At 42.1% G+C, this 13,648-nt stretch overlaps 1 protein-coding gene across 1 annotated transcript in view; it reads right to left on the bottom strand.

The window, feature by feature from the left end:
- The window catches only part of AGBL1 (AGBL carboxypeptidase 1), an 836,354-nt gene that overhangs the window by 700,130 nt on the left and 122,576 nt on the right, over positions 1-13,648 (bottom strand). Inside the window, exons 10-14 of the mRNA XM_061159751.1 lie at positions 11,998-12,065; positions 5,817-5,933; positions 4,211-4,791; positions 1,689-1,772; positions 1,364-1,450 (exon numbers count right to left, since the gene is read on the bottom strand). Coding sequence (XP_061015734.1) covers positions 1,364-1,450; positions 1,689-1,772; positions 4,211-4,791; positions 5,817-5,933; positions 11,998-12,065 — 937 coding nt within the window. The remainder of the gene's footprint in view (positions 1-1,363; positions 1,451-1,688; positions 1,773-4,210; positions 4,792-5,816; positions 5,934-11,997; positions 12,066-13,648) is intronic.

Genomic DNA, 13,648 nt, shown 5'->3' with positions numbered 1-13,648 from the left:
AATGTGGTCACATCTGGTTGGATATGCCATTACTATCTGATGCTAGACATGACTTTCTTTTTTTTTTTTTTTTTTAGACATGACTTTCGAGAATCAGTCTCCTCATATGAAAATTAGAAATAGTGTCTAAACTTGCAGTACTGTTTGTAAAGATTAAGTAGAATAGCATATGTAAATCCCTATCAGGGCAACAAACATGAATTACACTAGCAAGGAAGGATTTATCTGTTTGTCCACCCCCCCCCCCCACTTTTTAAATGATTTAGTTTGCATGCACTAAAGTATACAAATCTTAAGTGTACAACTCAATGAGTTTAAACAAATTCATCTGGACACACCTGTCTGACGGTTCACTGGATCAATATATAGAACAGTTCCTGCACACCAGGAACTCCTTATGTGTCTCCACTCTGGCACCATGTCTCCAGAAAATTATTTTTTGAGCTTTAGCTACAAAATTGATAATGCAGTTTTGACTTAATATTATCATCAGGATACTTTGTTTTCAAAAAAGTCTTATCCCAGCCTCTTGACACACTCTTTTTCATAAAACTGAACTTTATTCTAAGATAAAGTCACTATAGGGGGAGGACTTGAATCAGATTTTTTTTTTCTTTCAAGCACCCAGTCTTGTTCAGCAAGTAATCAAAGTCAGTATCACCAACAGTAAAACAAAATAACATTGTGTCCTTGCCATTTTATGACATCAGGAAAAGGCAATGTAAAATCATCACCAATGTAAAATTGTTGCCAAAATAAATGTTTCTCTAGAATCTAATCATGAAGCAGGAAACAGATTCTGGTTGTGGGTCGTTCTACAGTAATCCACTCTGAATTTTTAAAAACATCAGTGTCAGTGTCATGAAAGGCCATAAAAAGATGATGAAGTGAATAGTTCTAGATTAATGTGTATGCAAAGTATGTGGTCTTTGATAGAGTTCTGGAATTAAAAAAAAAAATAGCCATAAAGGTATTTGTTACATTTGGGGAAATTTCTGTATAGACACTATCATTACATGACCTTTGAGTTGCATGTGGGATCTTCCCAGACCAGGGATCAAACCCACAGTCCCTGCATTGGCAGGAGGATTCTTAATCACCAGACCACCTGGGAAGTTAAAGTCACCACTTTCTGGACATCAGTTAATGAGTTCCCCGGTGGTGTGCTGGTAAACATTTAACAATCAGCTCTTAGGAAAATAAAAAACTTCACATGCTGGCCAGTCTGTATATTGTAAATGGTCCCACCATAACAGATTTCAAACTATCGATGTGAGGTCCCTGAAAACAGAGGACGGGACAGATAGTCACAAAATGCTGGCTTTAGCTGCCAGGACCTACCCCTGTAGCTTTCCTTACTTACTGACGCACTTGGATGGCTTTGCGAAGATTTCCTGACTCAAATGCAGAGAAGAACTGCAAGCAGTCAGAAGCAGTATCTTGCAAAGGCCTGAAATGAATTAAAGAACCTGTTATTATAGGAGTGACTGCTATTCTTAGACACAGTTTGACATTTCTTAGAGATAAGTTTTATCTTACAGATCTTTAACACAAATTTTCACCATGTTGTTTTTAGGAGAAGGAATGGATTACTAACTTAAATTATTCTTATTCACATGCTGTTAAAAGGTTACTCAATATGCCCACCACCCCTCACCCTCACTCCACTGATGTTCAGGACCACCTACCAAGGCTCATCTAAACTGAAGACAACCTTATTTATAATATCACTTGGCTGGATGAGTCTCTGGACATCCTCAAGTATCTTGATCCTGGAAAGGAAAATTGGAAACATTTTAAGGGTTGGCCCTCACTCCTTACCCCATTCATCCTATGTCATGTGGAAAGTACTTTGGGAGTCATCAGTGAATTATGAAAGAAAAATGCAATAATACCCCAACCTTGAGCTGAATGAGTACAAAAAAAAAGTATGTCCCCTTCCTTTTCTTCATTATCAAACAACAAAACTGCACTGAGCAGGAGGAATGTACGAAGCCGTGATGCCAGATTGTAGTTTTAGGAGAACTGTCTACTTGAAGGAGAGTTTTGTCAAGAGCATTCAGGCTGAAGGACTCTGAGAGCTTCTGGCTGTGGGAATAGGAGGGTCCTTTGCACTAAGACAGGAGACATCAGGGTTGCTGACTGTTAGCCTCCTCAAGGTCTGGGAGGTGCCAGTAAGACCTTAAACATTTGTGTCATTTATACTTCTTGGTTCTGTTTGCTCCAAAAGATTATGCCTAAGAAACAATTTTTATCTAAGAAACAGCAAAGTGTACTTAGTCAAATCTGACTCTTTGCAGCCCCATGGACTGCAGCCCGCCAGGCTCCTCCATCCACAGAAGTCTCCAGGCAAAAATACTGGAGTAGGTTGCCATTTCCTCCTCCAGGGGATCTTCCCGACCCAGGGATCAAACCCACGTCTCCTGTGTCTCCTATATTGGCAGATGGATTCTTTACCACTGTGCCACCTGAGAAGCCCAAGAAACAGCAATATCCGGGAGGTTGAAGTATGAAAGAGGAAGGATACCTGAGGATCTTTCAGATTCCCTCCCTAAAAAAAAAAAAAAAAGATTCCCTCCCTAAATTTCCATTCCATGTCTCTGTGGTAGGGAGGGGTAGGAGAAGAGGAAGGATAGGTCAACACGAGGCTTAAATTCAGGGGAAAATATCCTGTCCAGGGGGTTGTGTAGGTGAGTCAGCCCCTGAGGTGAGTCTCTCAGGAAATAGAGCATTAAGATAAGGTCAGAGACATGAGGTCAGAAATGTCAGAGGTCAGAGATGTCAGCCAAAAGACCAAGTAGGAGCCCTTTTTTTGGGGGGTCCACCATCAATTTGCTGATGAACTTGAATATAAGTTAATAAAACTTACTGCTATGCATACTTTACTGCATAGACTTAATGCATAATTTTTTTTATGCTCATTTTTTTTTCCATGAAGATAGGTTTTTTCCCCCTTGGCTTTAGTAATTTTCTTTTTAATCTCACTAGGCCATTCCCAAGGCAAAGCTCCCTTCCATGGATGCTGGGAATAATCCGTCACCCAAAGTTTCTTCCCTGGAAGATGCATTTTTTCCTTACAATCCTCAGTGATGCAGCCAAACTATTCCCCAAGCCAAGTCAGGCTCTGTAAGGTTGGGACTGTCGCATGGAGGTCTACTAACTCCTCGCCTCAAGAGATCAGACTCCAATTTTCAGTGAATGAGAAAAGTGATCCCAAAAAATCCACACTAGTTTGTTTGTCTGTTTGTTTTCCTGAGAAACTTCCCTTAAGGAATGATCCCAGTGTTTGGTGGAACTAGATAATCTTTTCCTTTTGTAGGATTTGCAATGGACAGGAGCTAAGCAGTTGCATTTGAATCATCTAAGAAACTCATTTTGCAGACACACGTCTACTACCTGGAGGAGGGCACGGCAACCAACTCCCGTATTATTGCCTGGAGAACCCCATGGAGAGAGGAGCCTGGTGGATTATAGTCCTTGGGGTCACAAAGAGTCGGACACAACTAAATAACCAACACTTTCACGTTTCACTTTAAGGTCTACCACTCTATACTTGACTTCCCTGGTGGCTCAGACGGTAAAGCACCTGCCTACAACGCGGGAGACCCAGGTTCCATCCTTGGGTCGGGAAGATCCCCCAGAGAAGGGAATGGCTACCCACTCCAGTACTCTTGCCTGGAGAATCCCATGGACAGAGGAGCCTGGTGGGCTATAGTCCATGGGGTCACAAAGAGTCGGACACTACTGAGTGACTTCACCTCACCTCACCTCACTCTATACTTGGTTCTGAAATGTCCTAGTAGGGAGACAAGCTTGTATATTTGGCAAAAAGTTTCTTAAGGGTCTTTGGGTTTTTTTTAATTTTTTTTTTTTTTTTTGATGTGGAACATTTTTAAAGTCTTTATTGAATTTGTTACAATACTGCTTTATTGTATACAATACTGTTTTTATGCTTTAGTGTTTTGGCATGCGGGAGCTTAGCTCCAAGACCAGGGATCGAATCAGCACCCCCTGCATTGGAGGGTGAAGTCCTAAGCACTGGACCATCAAGAAAGCTTGTCTTTAAGGGTTTTCAGACACTCCTGACTAATGTTCACTTTCTTGAAGATAACAGAACTATCTGCACCAACCATTCCACCTACAAAAATATTTACTAAAGAAGAAAAAAACCCAAAAACCCACATAGCTACCAAGTTAGTAACACCATCACCTTTGGACTCCACATTTACGTTGCAACATAGGCTGGGCAGAGAGAGGTGGACAATGTCCCCAGAAATCAGGAAATGCCATCCTGGTGAAGTCAGCCACAGATCTGGTTATCCTGGCTTTGGCCATATAAAGATAGGGGTCATGGAAGACCACAGGCTTCAGATGTGTCTGCAGGAGCTGATCTATGAATTTGGCAGTTTCTCTAGTCTTAGCAGAATTGGAAAAGGAAGCACTTATCCTTGGGCAGGAAATTGCATCCATGTCCCAAGCATCCTCTTGGAAGGATGCCTGAATGTTTGAGACATCACTTCCAGAAGAATCTATCCCAGGACCATTAGAGTGTACATTTTGGTGTGAATTCATTCCAGGTCCTCTTTTGGAAGTTAGATGTATGTTGGACCTCCCCATCTTCACCCTGCTCAGAAGAGAGGTTTGGACTGGGACTTCTTTTTCTTGTCCCTCGGAGATTTGGTCCTTATTCAAGCAAAGCCCCTTTGGGGAGGCAGCAGTCGGAATGTGACGGTGATTGGCATACTCAGTCTCATCAGAATTCAGATCATCTCCAGGCTTGGACTCCAGTTCCTTCAGGTTAAAAGGGGAAAGGAATATGTCATTGTTTCCTTCCAACAGAGAATGCAATCCGATCCCTGTCCTTACTCTCTGGGCACAGAGCTAAGCATAAATCCTGTCAACTGGAAAGCTTTCTCCAAGGTCAGTCAACGAAAGTCTAAGCTTCAAGAGTGAAAGAAATGGTAGAATCCTAGCAACTCGCATTTGGAAGGGGCATTCAGTGGGTCTAGCACAGTTCTACATGAATGCCTCCCGAGACACCTCAAGCATTTACAGTCTAGGCAAACAACTCACTTACAGAAGCTTCCTTGCATCCTGAGCTGCTTCTTTGCATTTGTGGATGATTTTGATTATTTTTAAGATATTCTCTTTTACATGTAATTAAAATTTCCTTCCCTGAAACTTTTACCCACTGATCCCCTTCTGCTTTCTAGAGCAAAATACAGTATGTTAACTCTCTTCTATAAGTGGCTTAGCTTATACTCTTAGAAGTGGCTAAATTCATGCTTTATTAAGAATCATAAGAAAAAAAATGGAGGTCCAAAAGTAGGTCTAAAATTTGGGTGGGAGCAGCAGTAGCAGCAGCAACTATTCACTGAACTGACATCACTAGGTATAGGGTTCTTGATTTGTATTCACTAACAAAGAAACCCTAGAATCAGGCTGGTCACCTTCAGAAAGCCAAGGAGTACAACCTTTCCATTTTGACAAAGGGACAGTTAAATCACCAAGATTTTCACTTGCTTATCAGTGTGTGGGGGTAGACACCTTGCCCACCAGACAACAGGCTGCAATGTGGGCCTTCATCCTACTTCCTTCCTAGGTGCCGGTGTCACACTGTAGAACCCTTGCATGCATTGCGGCTCTGCCATCTTCTCACATTTTTGTTTAGCCTTACACTTCTCTTTCAGAAAGACCACAGAAGCAGATTGCTAAAGATGAGTGATGCTTTCCTTGTGGAAACCTGTCTGGCCTCCCAGTGCTTGCAAAGAACCCACTGGCATCACCAAGGAGCAGAACCACAGCCGACATTCTACCTCAAAGCTACAGGAAAGCTCAAGACACATCGCCTTGTATTGCATTAGTTCTTCTTCAGGTCGGTCAAGACCAGGTTTGGAGCTCAGCTTGTTCACATCTGTTTCCAAGTCATCATCCTGCAATGGAATATTCAAAACATATGTTACCAACAGGCATATGTTTACTCAAAATGTATGCCATCCTGAGAAATATCGAGACAAGCTACAGATGTGATTCTTCAGAATCATGGGCACAGTTCTCTAGCCTCCAAATTATAGGGCTAGCCTAGTCAAGGATAATTTAATATGTAAGATTGTATTTCTTAAATAAAAAGAAAGAAGATAATTTTTCTCAGCATTCATGTCAGTATTTATCAACATTCATCACAAATAAATAATTTATGCAAAATGAGATGAACTGGGTAAACAATATAAAAGAATTGCTTTTATCTCATCTCCACTTTCTTCAACATAATTGTAATTGTAATATTTATTCATCTATCTACCGATTTAAATAATTCTTTTTGCAAACATTTAATGAGAACCAACTATGAAAGGGTACTAGCCGGGGTACTGAGACCCAGAGATAATGGAACAGACCAAGGTCCATGATTCCATAGAACTTGCTTCTTAGTGAGAGAAGGAAGATAGAAATTAAGAAAGCAAATGCATGAACAAGGTGACTTCGAACAGTGATAAATGTCATGAGAAGAATGAAAGGGGGTAGAGTGATTATGAGTGAGGCTGGGGTACAAGAAGCTGAGGAAGTCACATTTTAACTAGACCTAAATGATAATAAGGGCTAACTAGGCAAAGACTTGGGGAAACGATTTGCTAACAGGAAAAAAAAAAAAACAGCTTAAATTTGCTTACAGAAAGAAGGTGGCTGAGTGTACACATTCACATACGGAACAAGAATGTTTATGTATGTCTAACTAAATCACTTTGCTGTACACGAGAAATTAACAACACATGATAAATCAACTATACTTCAGTAAAATATTTTTTAAAAAATCTTTTACATAGAAAGAAGGTGGTTGAAGCATAAAGCGTAAGAGGAAGACTGGAGGAGTCAAGATGATGCTGGAACTCCCAGGCTCTATAGAGGAGGTTGTAACCCCCGGCTACACCTTTATCTCTTTGTACATCTAGAAGTTTACCAAGTCACCACCAGCCTTTTCTTCATTGGACTGAATAATCCCAGATGCTTTATTTCTTCTTCTAGATCATCATTTCATAACAGTTTTACAGTGACGGTGACTCTCCTCCAAACACTTCTCTATTTTCCAAAGGTTATAGATTCATAATGGAGAAAGGACACCAAGAATCAAACAGTTTAATCTCTTCATCTCTCTGTGCTTCTCCTAGATCAAGTTTCCCTACAAAAATGGAGGTGGGGGGCACGCGAGGTGGGGGGGGGGGGGGGGCGGGCGGATTCTACCCTATAGTTTAGGAGTCTATTTTGTTAGTTAAGGAAAAATCTGAGAGTCCTGAGAGTCTGGATTATTCTTCCCTAAATCAAATAAATTGTGAAAATAAATGTTTATATTCCTGATTCAGGGGATAAAAATGCAATATTTCATCCATCTTCTGCAATTTCCCTCCAAACTTTAAATTAAAAGAAATATAGATTCCCATGAGGTTGACATAACAATATTTTCAGACCCAAATTCCTTAGCCTGGTATTAGAGATCCCAACACTTATCCTTTCCAGCTTCATCTGTCAGATCCTCCTTGCTTCTACCACCTCTGCTCCAGCCTCAGCCATACCCTGAGGTGGCATACCCCTATGGAAATGCATACCCCCATTTCCATACCCCAATGGAAATGCAACCTGGCAGGCATTGAGAAGCATCTCCCTACCAGCAAGTAAGGCCAGTATGTCTGGTGTGATGAGTGTTCAGTAACCCATGAGTTTCAGGCTAACTAGGTGACCTACTTAGCATTAGAGCCGAAGTTAGCAATCTGTGGATTTCCCAGGTGGTGCTAGTGGTAAAGAACCCGCCTGCCGGTGCTGGAGATATGAGAGACACAGGTTCAATTCCCTGAGACAGGAAGATCCCCTGGGAAAGGGTGCAGAAACCAACTCCAGCATTCTTGCCTGGAGAATCCCATGGACAGAGGAGCCTGGCAGGCTATGGTACACAGGGTCACAAAGACTTGGACATGACTGATGACCCACTGCTTCTTTGTGTAAATAAAGTTTTATCATAACACAACCATGCCCAGTCATTTATATATTGTCTATGATACCTTTCTTAGTGTAATAGTAAAGTGAAGTACTTGTAAGAGACCATTACTTTTTAAAAAAATATTTATTTATTCATTTATTTCTTTAGCTGTACCAGCTCTTAGTTGCAGCATGTGGGATCTAGTTTCCTGATCAACCAAAGATCAAACCTTGGCCCACTGCATTGGGAACTCGGAGTCTTAGCTACTGGACCACCAGAGAATTCCCCCAGAGATCACTTCGGATCTTTAAAGATTGAATCTTGGCCTCTGAATCTCCAGGCATTCAGGCAAGTTGTCAACTCCTTCCATATTTTATAAATGCCATTTATATTTATTTAGCGGTAGACCAACTTCTCTGCACTCACAGGAACCCAGACAAGCGTCACCATTTAGGGATTCTGAAACCCATATAACCCAGATAAGGTCCTTCCTCCTTAGATTGGACCTTTCCAATACTGACTTTGGCCAGCATTAGATTTGTGTTCAACACCCTTTTTGAAGGGACTAATTTGAACTCTGGCAGACACAATTCCCAAGTTGACCAGTCTGATTTCTCTGAAGATAAAAACTGTGTCTCATTTGCTTTTGTATCATAATATCATCCCTAAGAACTTAGCATGCCGCTGCACACATGAATCATATCCAAGAAAATACCCGAAAGAAATAAAAAGTTTAAGAGGAGGATAAAAAAGGAAGAGCTTGAATTCACTCTGTACATCCTTCTCTTCTCCAGGGTCTGTCTAAATCTAATGTTTATTTTTGTGAAGGAAAAAACATGGCCAACTCCCAGTTGAAATTCATTGCAAGTTTCTCCTTCCTTATGATGACACTTTTCAATCAAAGAACAGCACCCAACCATCCACTCTCAAGACCCTTGACAGATACAAGAAGTTCCTTTTAATCATTCTTTCTAACAGACTCCTCCCAATTAGCAACTAAGATTTTTCAAATAAAAAGGCTGTAAGTTAAAGGCCTGGGTCACTTCTCTGACCAGAAATAAATACTCCTGGCTTCTTGCCCATATGCTGCTGCTGTTGCATCGTTTCACTCATGTCCAACTCTTTTCATCCTGTGGACCGTAGCCCACCAGGCTCTTCTGTCCATGGGATTCTCCAGACAAGAATACTGGAGTAGGTTGTCATTTCCTCCTTCAGGAGATTTTCCTGACATACAGATCAAACCCACATCTCTTACATCTCCTGCATTGGCTGGCAGGTTCTTTACCGCTAGCGTCACCTGGGAAGGCTTGGCCACATATCTAGGAGAAAACACTGCTGTCTTCTCCTGGGGAAAACAAGTTTGCTGGGGCACCAGTCCCCTGACTTTTGCAACACCCCCAGAACTAAGCCCTTACTCCACTGTTTTTCTGTTTCTCTACAATGCATGCTCACACACTAACTTCTCACCTTCTCTTTGGTTTGAAGGCTCTTGATTAATTATTTCCAGGGCCTCACTCATTTGTCTTATGCTTCCTTCCCAGCTGGATTTATTTATTTGTTTAGATTCCACTCCATCCCAACCCACCATCATCTGCAGAGCCAGGGGTGGGGGGCAGGGAGATGGTCTGAAAGCTCTCCACCCCACAACCCCATGCCGTGTAAAGTCAGGCACCAGCCTGCAACTTGGCCCTTCACATCAGATACAAGAGACAACTGACGCTCTGCATCAAACATTCAGTTATCAAAGGGCCCGCAAGAGGGGAGGGAACGTGGCATTGATGAATGACTGCAGCAGCACAGTATTATTCGGATAAGTCAGCAAGCTCTCCATAGGCCTGCACCGGCAAGCCACAGCAAAGAGCCAGTCTGCTTCTGATGACTTCAAAAATGATTCTGCTTATCAACAGAACCCTGAGCACAATGGAATATCAATCACAGCCTTAACCTAGAGACCTGGCTAAGAGGTAGACCCTCTACGTCTGGTACTACCAATAGCAAGGTGGGTGATTATTATGATAGATAATGCAAAAAGTCCCTTTCTCTCTAGGTAGATATGTAGGTGGAAGAGAAGGGAGGGAGGAGGATGGAATGATGGATGGCTAGACAGATGAACAGATAGATACAGGTGAGCTAGATAGACAGATATAGATAGATAGATAGATGTGAGATATATAAATTGACATATAGCTGATAGACAGGTAGATAGATAAATATATAGATAGATAAAGGTGAAATACATAGAACTACAGATAGAGATGATAGGTAGGTAGGCAGGTAGATAGATACACATGAGACAGGTAAATAGATATATACATAATAGAAAGGTAGATAGATGATAGATATATCAATAAATATAGATGATAGATATATAGGTGGGTAGATAAATAGATATGCAATTGATAGATAGACATATAGATGATAAATGAGTAGATGATAGATGATAAATAGATAGATAGACAGATTTTTAAACTCAGACTTCATCTCCAGGAATGTCATAAAAGCTAGTGCGTACTTTTCAGTCTTATTTCCCAGGTGTCAAAATTAAGGAACTATAACTTGAAGGGACTTGTTCATGGCCACCAACAGAAATGGAGATATAATTATAACTCATAGATGAATTATCATTTTTCTAGAGCAGTAGTTCTCAACCACAAGGTGATTTCTGCTCCCCCGCACCCCCACCTCCAGAGATATGTGGCAAGTCCTAGAGACAGTTTTGGGCTTCTCGAGTGACTCGAGAATACAGGGGACTCAGGTTTGATCCCTGGGTCAGGAAGATCCCCTGGAGAAGGAAATGGCAACTCATTCCAGTGTTCTTGCCTGGAGAATTCCATGGAGAGAGGAGCTCTGAGGGCCACAGCCCATGGGGTCACCAAGAGTCGGACACGACCTAGCGACTAGACAACAACAAGACACAGTTTTGTTCATGACTGAGGGGTCAAAGTGGTGGGTGTCACCAGCGCCTTGGGCAGTGAGGTCAGGGATCCCACTAAACATCCTATAATGCACAAGGCAAGCCACCACAACTAAGAATTATCTGATCGAATGCCAATAGTGCCTATGTTCAGAAAGCCTTTTCTAGACATGCAGTCAGCAAACTGCACCCCATTATCCCTATTGTTTACACATTTGTCTACAGCTGCTTTTATGCTACAACTGCAAAGCTGAGTCATTGTGACAGAGGCTGAAAGGTCCACGAAGCCTACAGCAATGATCATTTGACCTCCCCTAGAAAGTTTGCTGACCTCCACTCTATAGCACAGGTTATCAGTGACAGAGACCAAAAGGCACCACTTTCTGCTAGTTAGGATGATCACAATACAACCCAAGGAACACAGCTCACATCAACGCAAAGGTAAGTGGAGTTGCACAACACAGTGGTCCTGTGTGTACAGAGTGAGTAGAAAAGGCTAACTTACAAAGGTACTGAAGATCTACCAGAAAAAGTCTCCATGGTCTCTTTGCCTGAACATCATTCACACTTATTAAATACACCAACCAGGAGTGTCTACCTGAGGCTCATCCTGATGGAATACTAGTGCCTAATAACAGAGAGCTTCTGATGTGGCAATAAGACTGTATAGGACCTACCAAGATGAAAATGACAACAGTAGACGTCATTAACTGAGCATCAGTACCTGCCGGGCCCTGGAGTGGAAGCACAATGTGAAAGTCGCTCATCCAGGCCAGGACACTGGAGTGGGCAGCCATTCCCCTTTCCAGGGGATCTTCCCAACCCCAGGACTGACTCAGGTCTCCTGCATTGTAGGCAGATTCTTTACCAGCTGAGCCACCAGGGAAGCCCAAGAATACTGGAGTGGGAAGCCTATCCCTTCTCCAGGGGAGCTTCCTGACCCAGGAATTGAACCGGGGTCTCCTGCATGGCAGGCAGATTCTTCACCAGCTGAGCTACCAGGGAAGCACAAAAGTATGTCCTTACAATTTACTGTGGGTTCAGCTGAACATAGAAAAGGGCATTTTCCTTTGATAATTGAGAATTGATCATTTGAATCAAGGGCAAGTGTACCTACTTCCTCTTTCACATCTTCAGAATCTGAGTCTTTGTCCTCTTCTTCCTCACCATCATCTTCATAATCTTCTAAGTGGGGAAAAAAAAAAAACAGAGGTGGGTTGGGATTCTTAGAACACAATGGTTAGTACTTTTTCTCACAACTAGGAGGCTATTATTAAGTGCACAAGACCTCAATTATTGCATGTGTAATTTGCACAAATATAGGCACACAAGAGCACTATCTCATGAAGTCTAAAGTGCTGCCTCATGCTGAATGCAAAATGATTGCAGAATAAAATGACACACGGCTTCCCAGATGGCCCAAGCCATAAAGTATATGCCTGCAATGCAGGAGACGCAGGTTCAGTCCCTGAGTTGGGAAGATCCCCTGGAGGAGGAAATGGCAACCCACTCCAGTATTCTTGCCTGGAGAATCCCAAGGAAAAAGGAGCTTTGCAGGCTATAGTTCATGGGGTCACAAAGATTTGGACAGGACTGAGCAACTTAGCAGGCACGTGGACCATTCTGGCTTCCTCCACCCGATCTAGAAGTAGTTATGCAACTCACATTGCCAGAGTTTAGTGATCACATACGTGTCAAAGCTGCTGTAATGTCGACAGCACTTTGATTGACTCCCTAATTTTAGTATGAAGGAACTTATTTAAAACAAAAGTCCAAAGAAAGCATCCAGTGTCATTGCAACAAGATGATGCCTACAGAAAATCTGTTCCCTGAAAAAAGGACAAAGTTGAAAAGCACTAGAATCTTCTGACAACAAAATCTTCTTGGACATTGGATAATCACTGTCAAGTATTCTAACATGACTACTGTGGGGTGAAAGTGAAAGTGAAAGTGAAGTCATGTCCGACCCTTAGCGACCCCATGGACTGCAGCCTACCAGGCTCCTCCGTCCATGGGATTTTCCAGGCAAGAGGACTGGAGTGGGGTACCATTGCCTTCTCCTGTACTGTGGGGGTAGTAAACAGCAAAAGTTTAATTTCAATTCTATCCTTAGGGCAAATTCATTCTAGAACCAGTCTGTACAGTTGAGGGACTCCATCATGGGACTGGAAATAGATTTTTTTTTTAATCAGGTGAGATGACTATACAGTCATTCCATCAGTGCAATTCAGTTTCTCAGTTGTGTCCGACTCTTTGAGACCCCATGAACTGCAGCACGCCAAGCTTCCCTGTTCATCACCAACTCCTGGAGCTTAGTCAAACTCATGTCTATCGAGTCAGTGATGCAAACTGGCAACAGTTAATAATAAAGGACAAAATTAATGAGCTTGGTGTTATGAAAAATTTGCCTTTTCATTCATCTGTCTAATTAGCTTATTAGATAATCATGGTTAATCTGTGAAAAAAAAAAACGAAACTGATTCTTTCATCCACATTCCTCTGAAATATTATCCAAATGCAAAAATTCATCATAAAGCTTATAGCTATGAGCAAAATGAGTACAGAATAACTACCCACACATTGTGTACGTGCTTAGTCACTCAGTTGTGTCTGACTCTTTGTGACCTCATGAACTGCACCCTGCCAGACTCCTCTGTCCATGGGATTCTCCAGGCAAGAACACTGGAGTGGGTTGCCATTTCCTCCTCCAGGGGATCTTCCCAACCCAGGGGTCATACCTGCATCTCCTGCATTGGCAGGTGGACTCT

This window comes from Dama dama, chromosome 13 (genome assembly GCF_033118175.1).
Source record: "Dama dama isolate Ldn47 chromosome 13, ASM3311817v1, whole genome shotgun sequence".
In the NCBI taxonomy this organism is placed as follows: Eukaryota; Metazoa; Chordata; class Mammalia; order Artiodactyla; family Cervidae; genus Dama; species Dama dama.
Note: the sequence above shows the minus strand (reverse complement) of the source record. Positions and strands in the feature narration are given on the sequence as shown.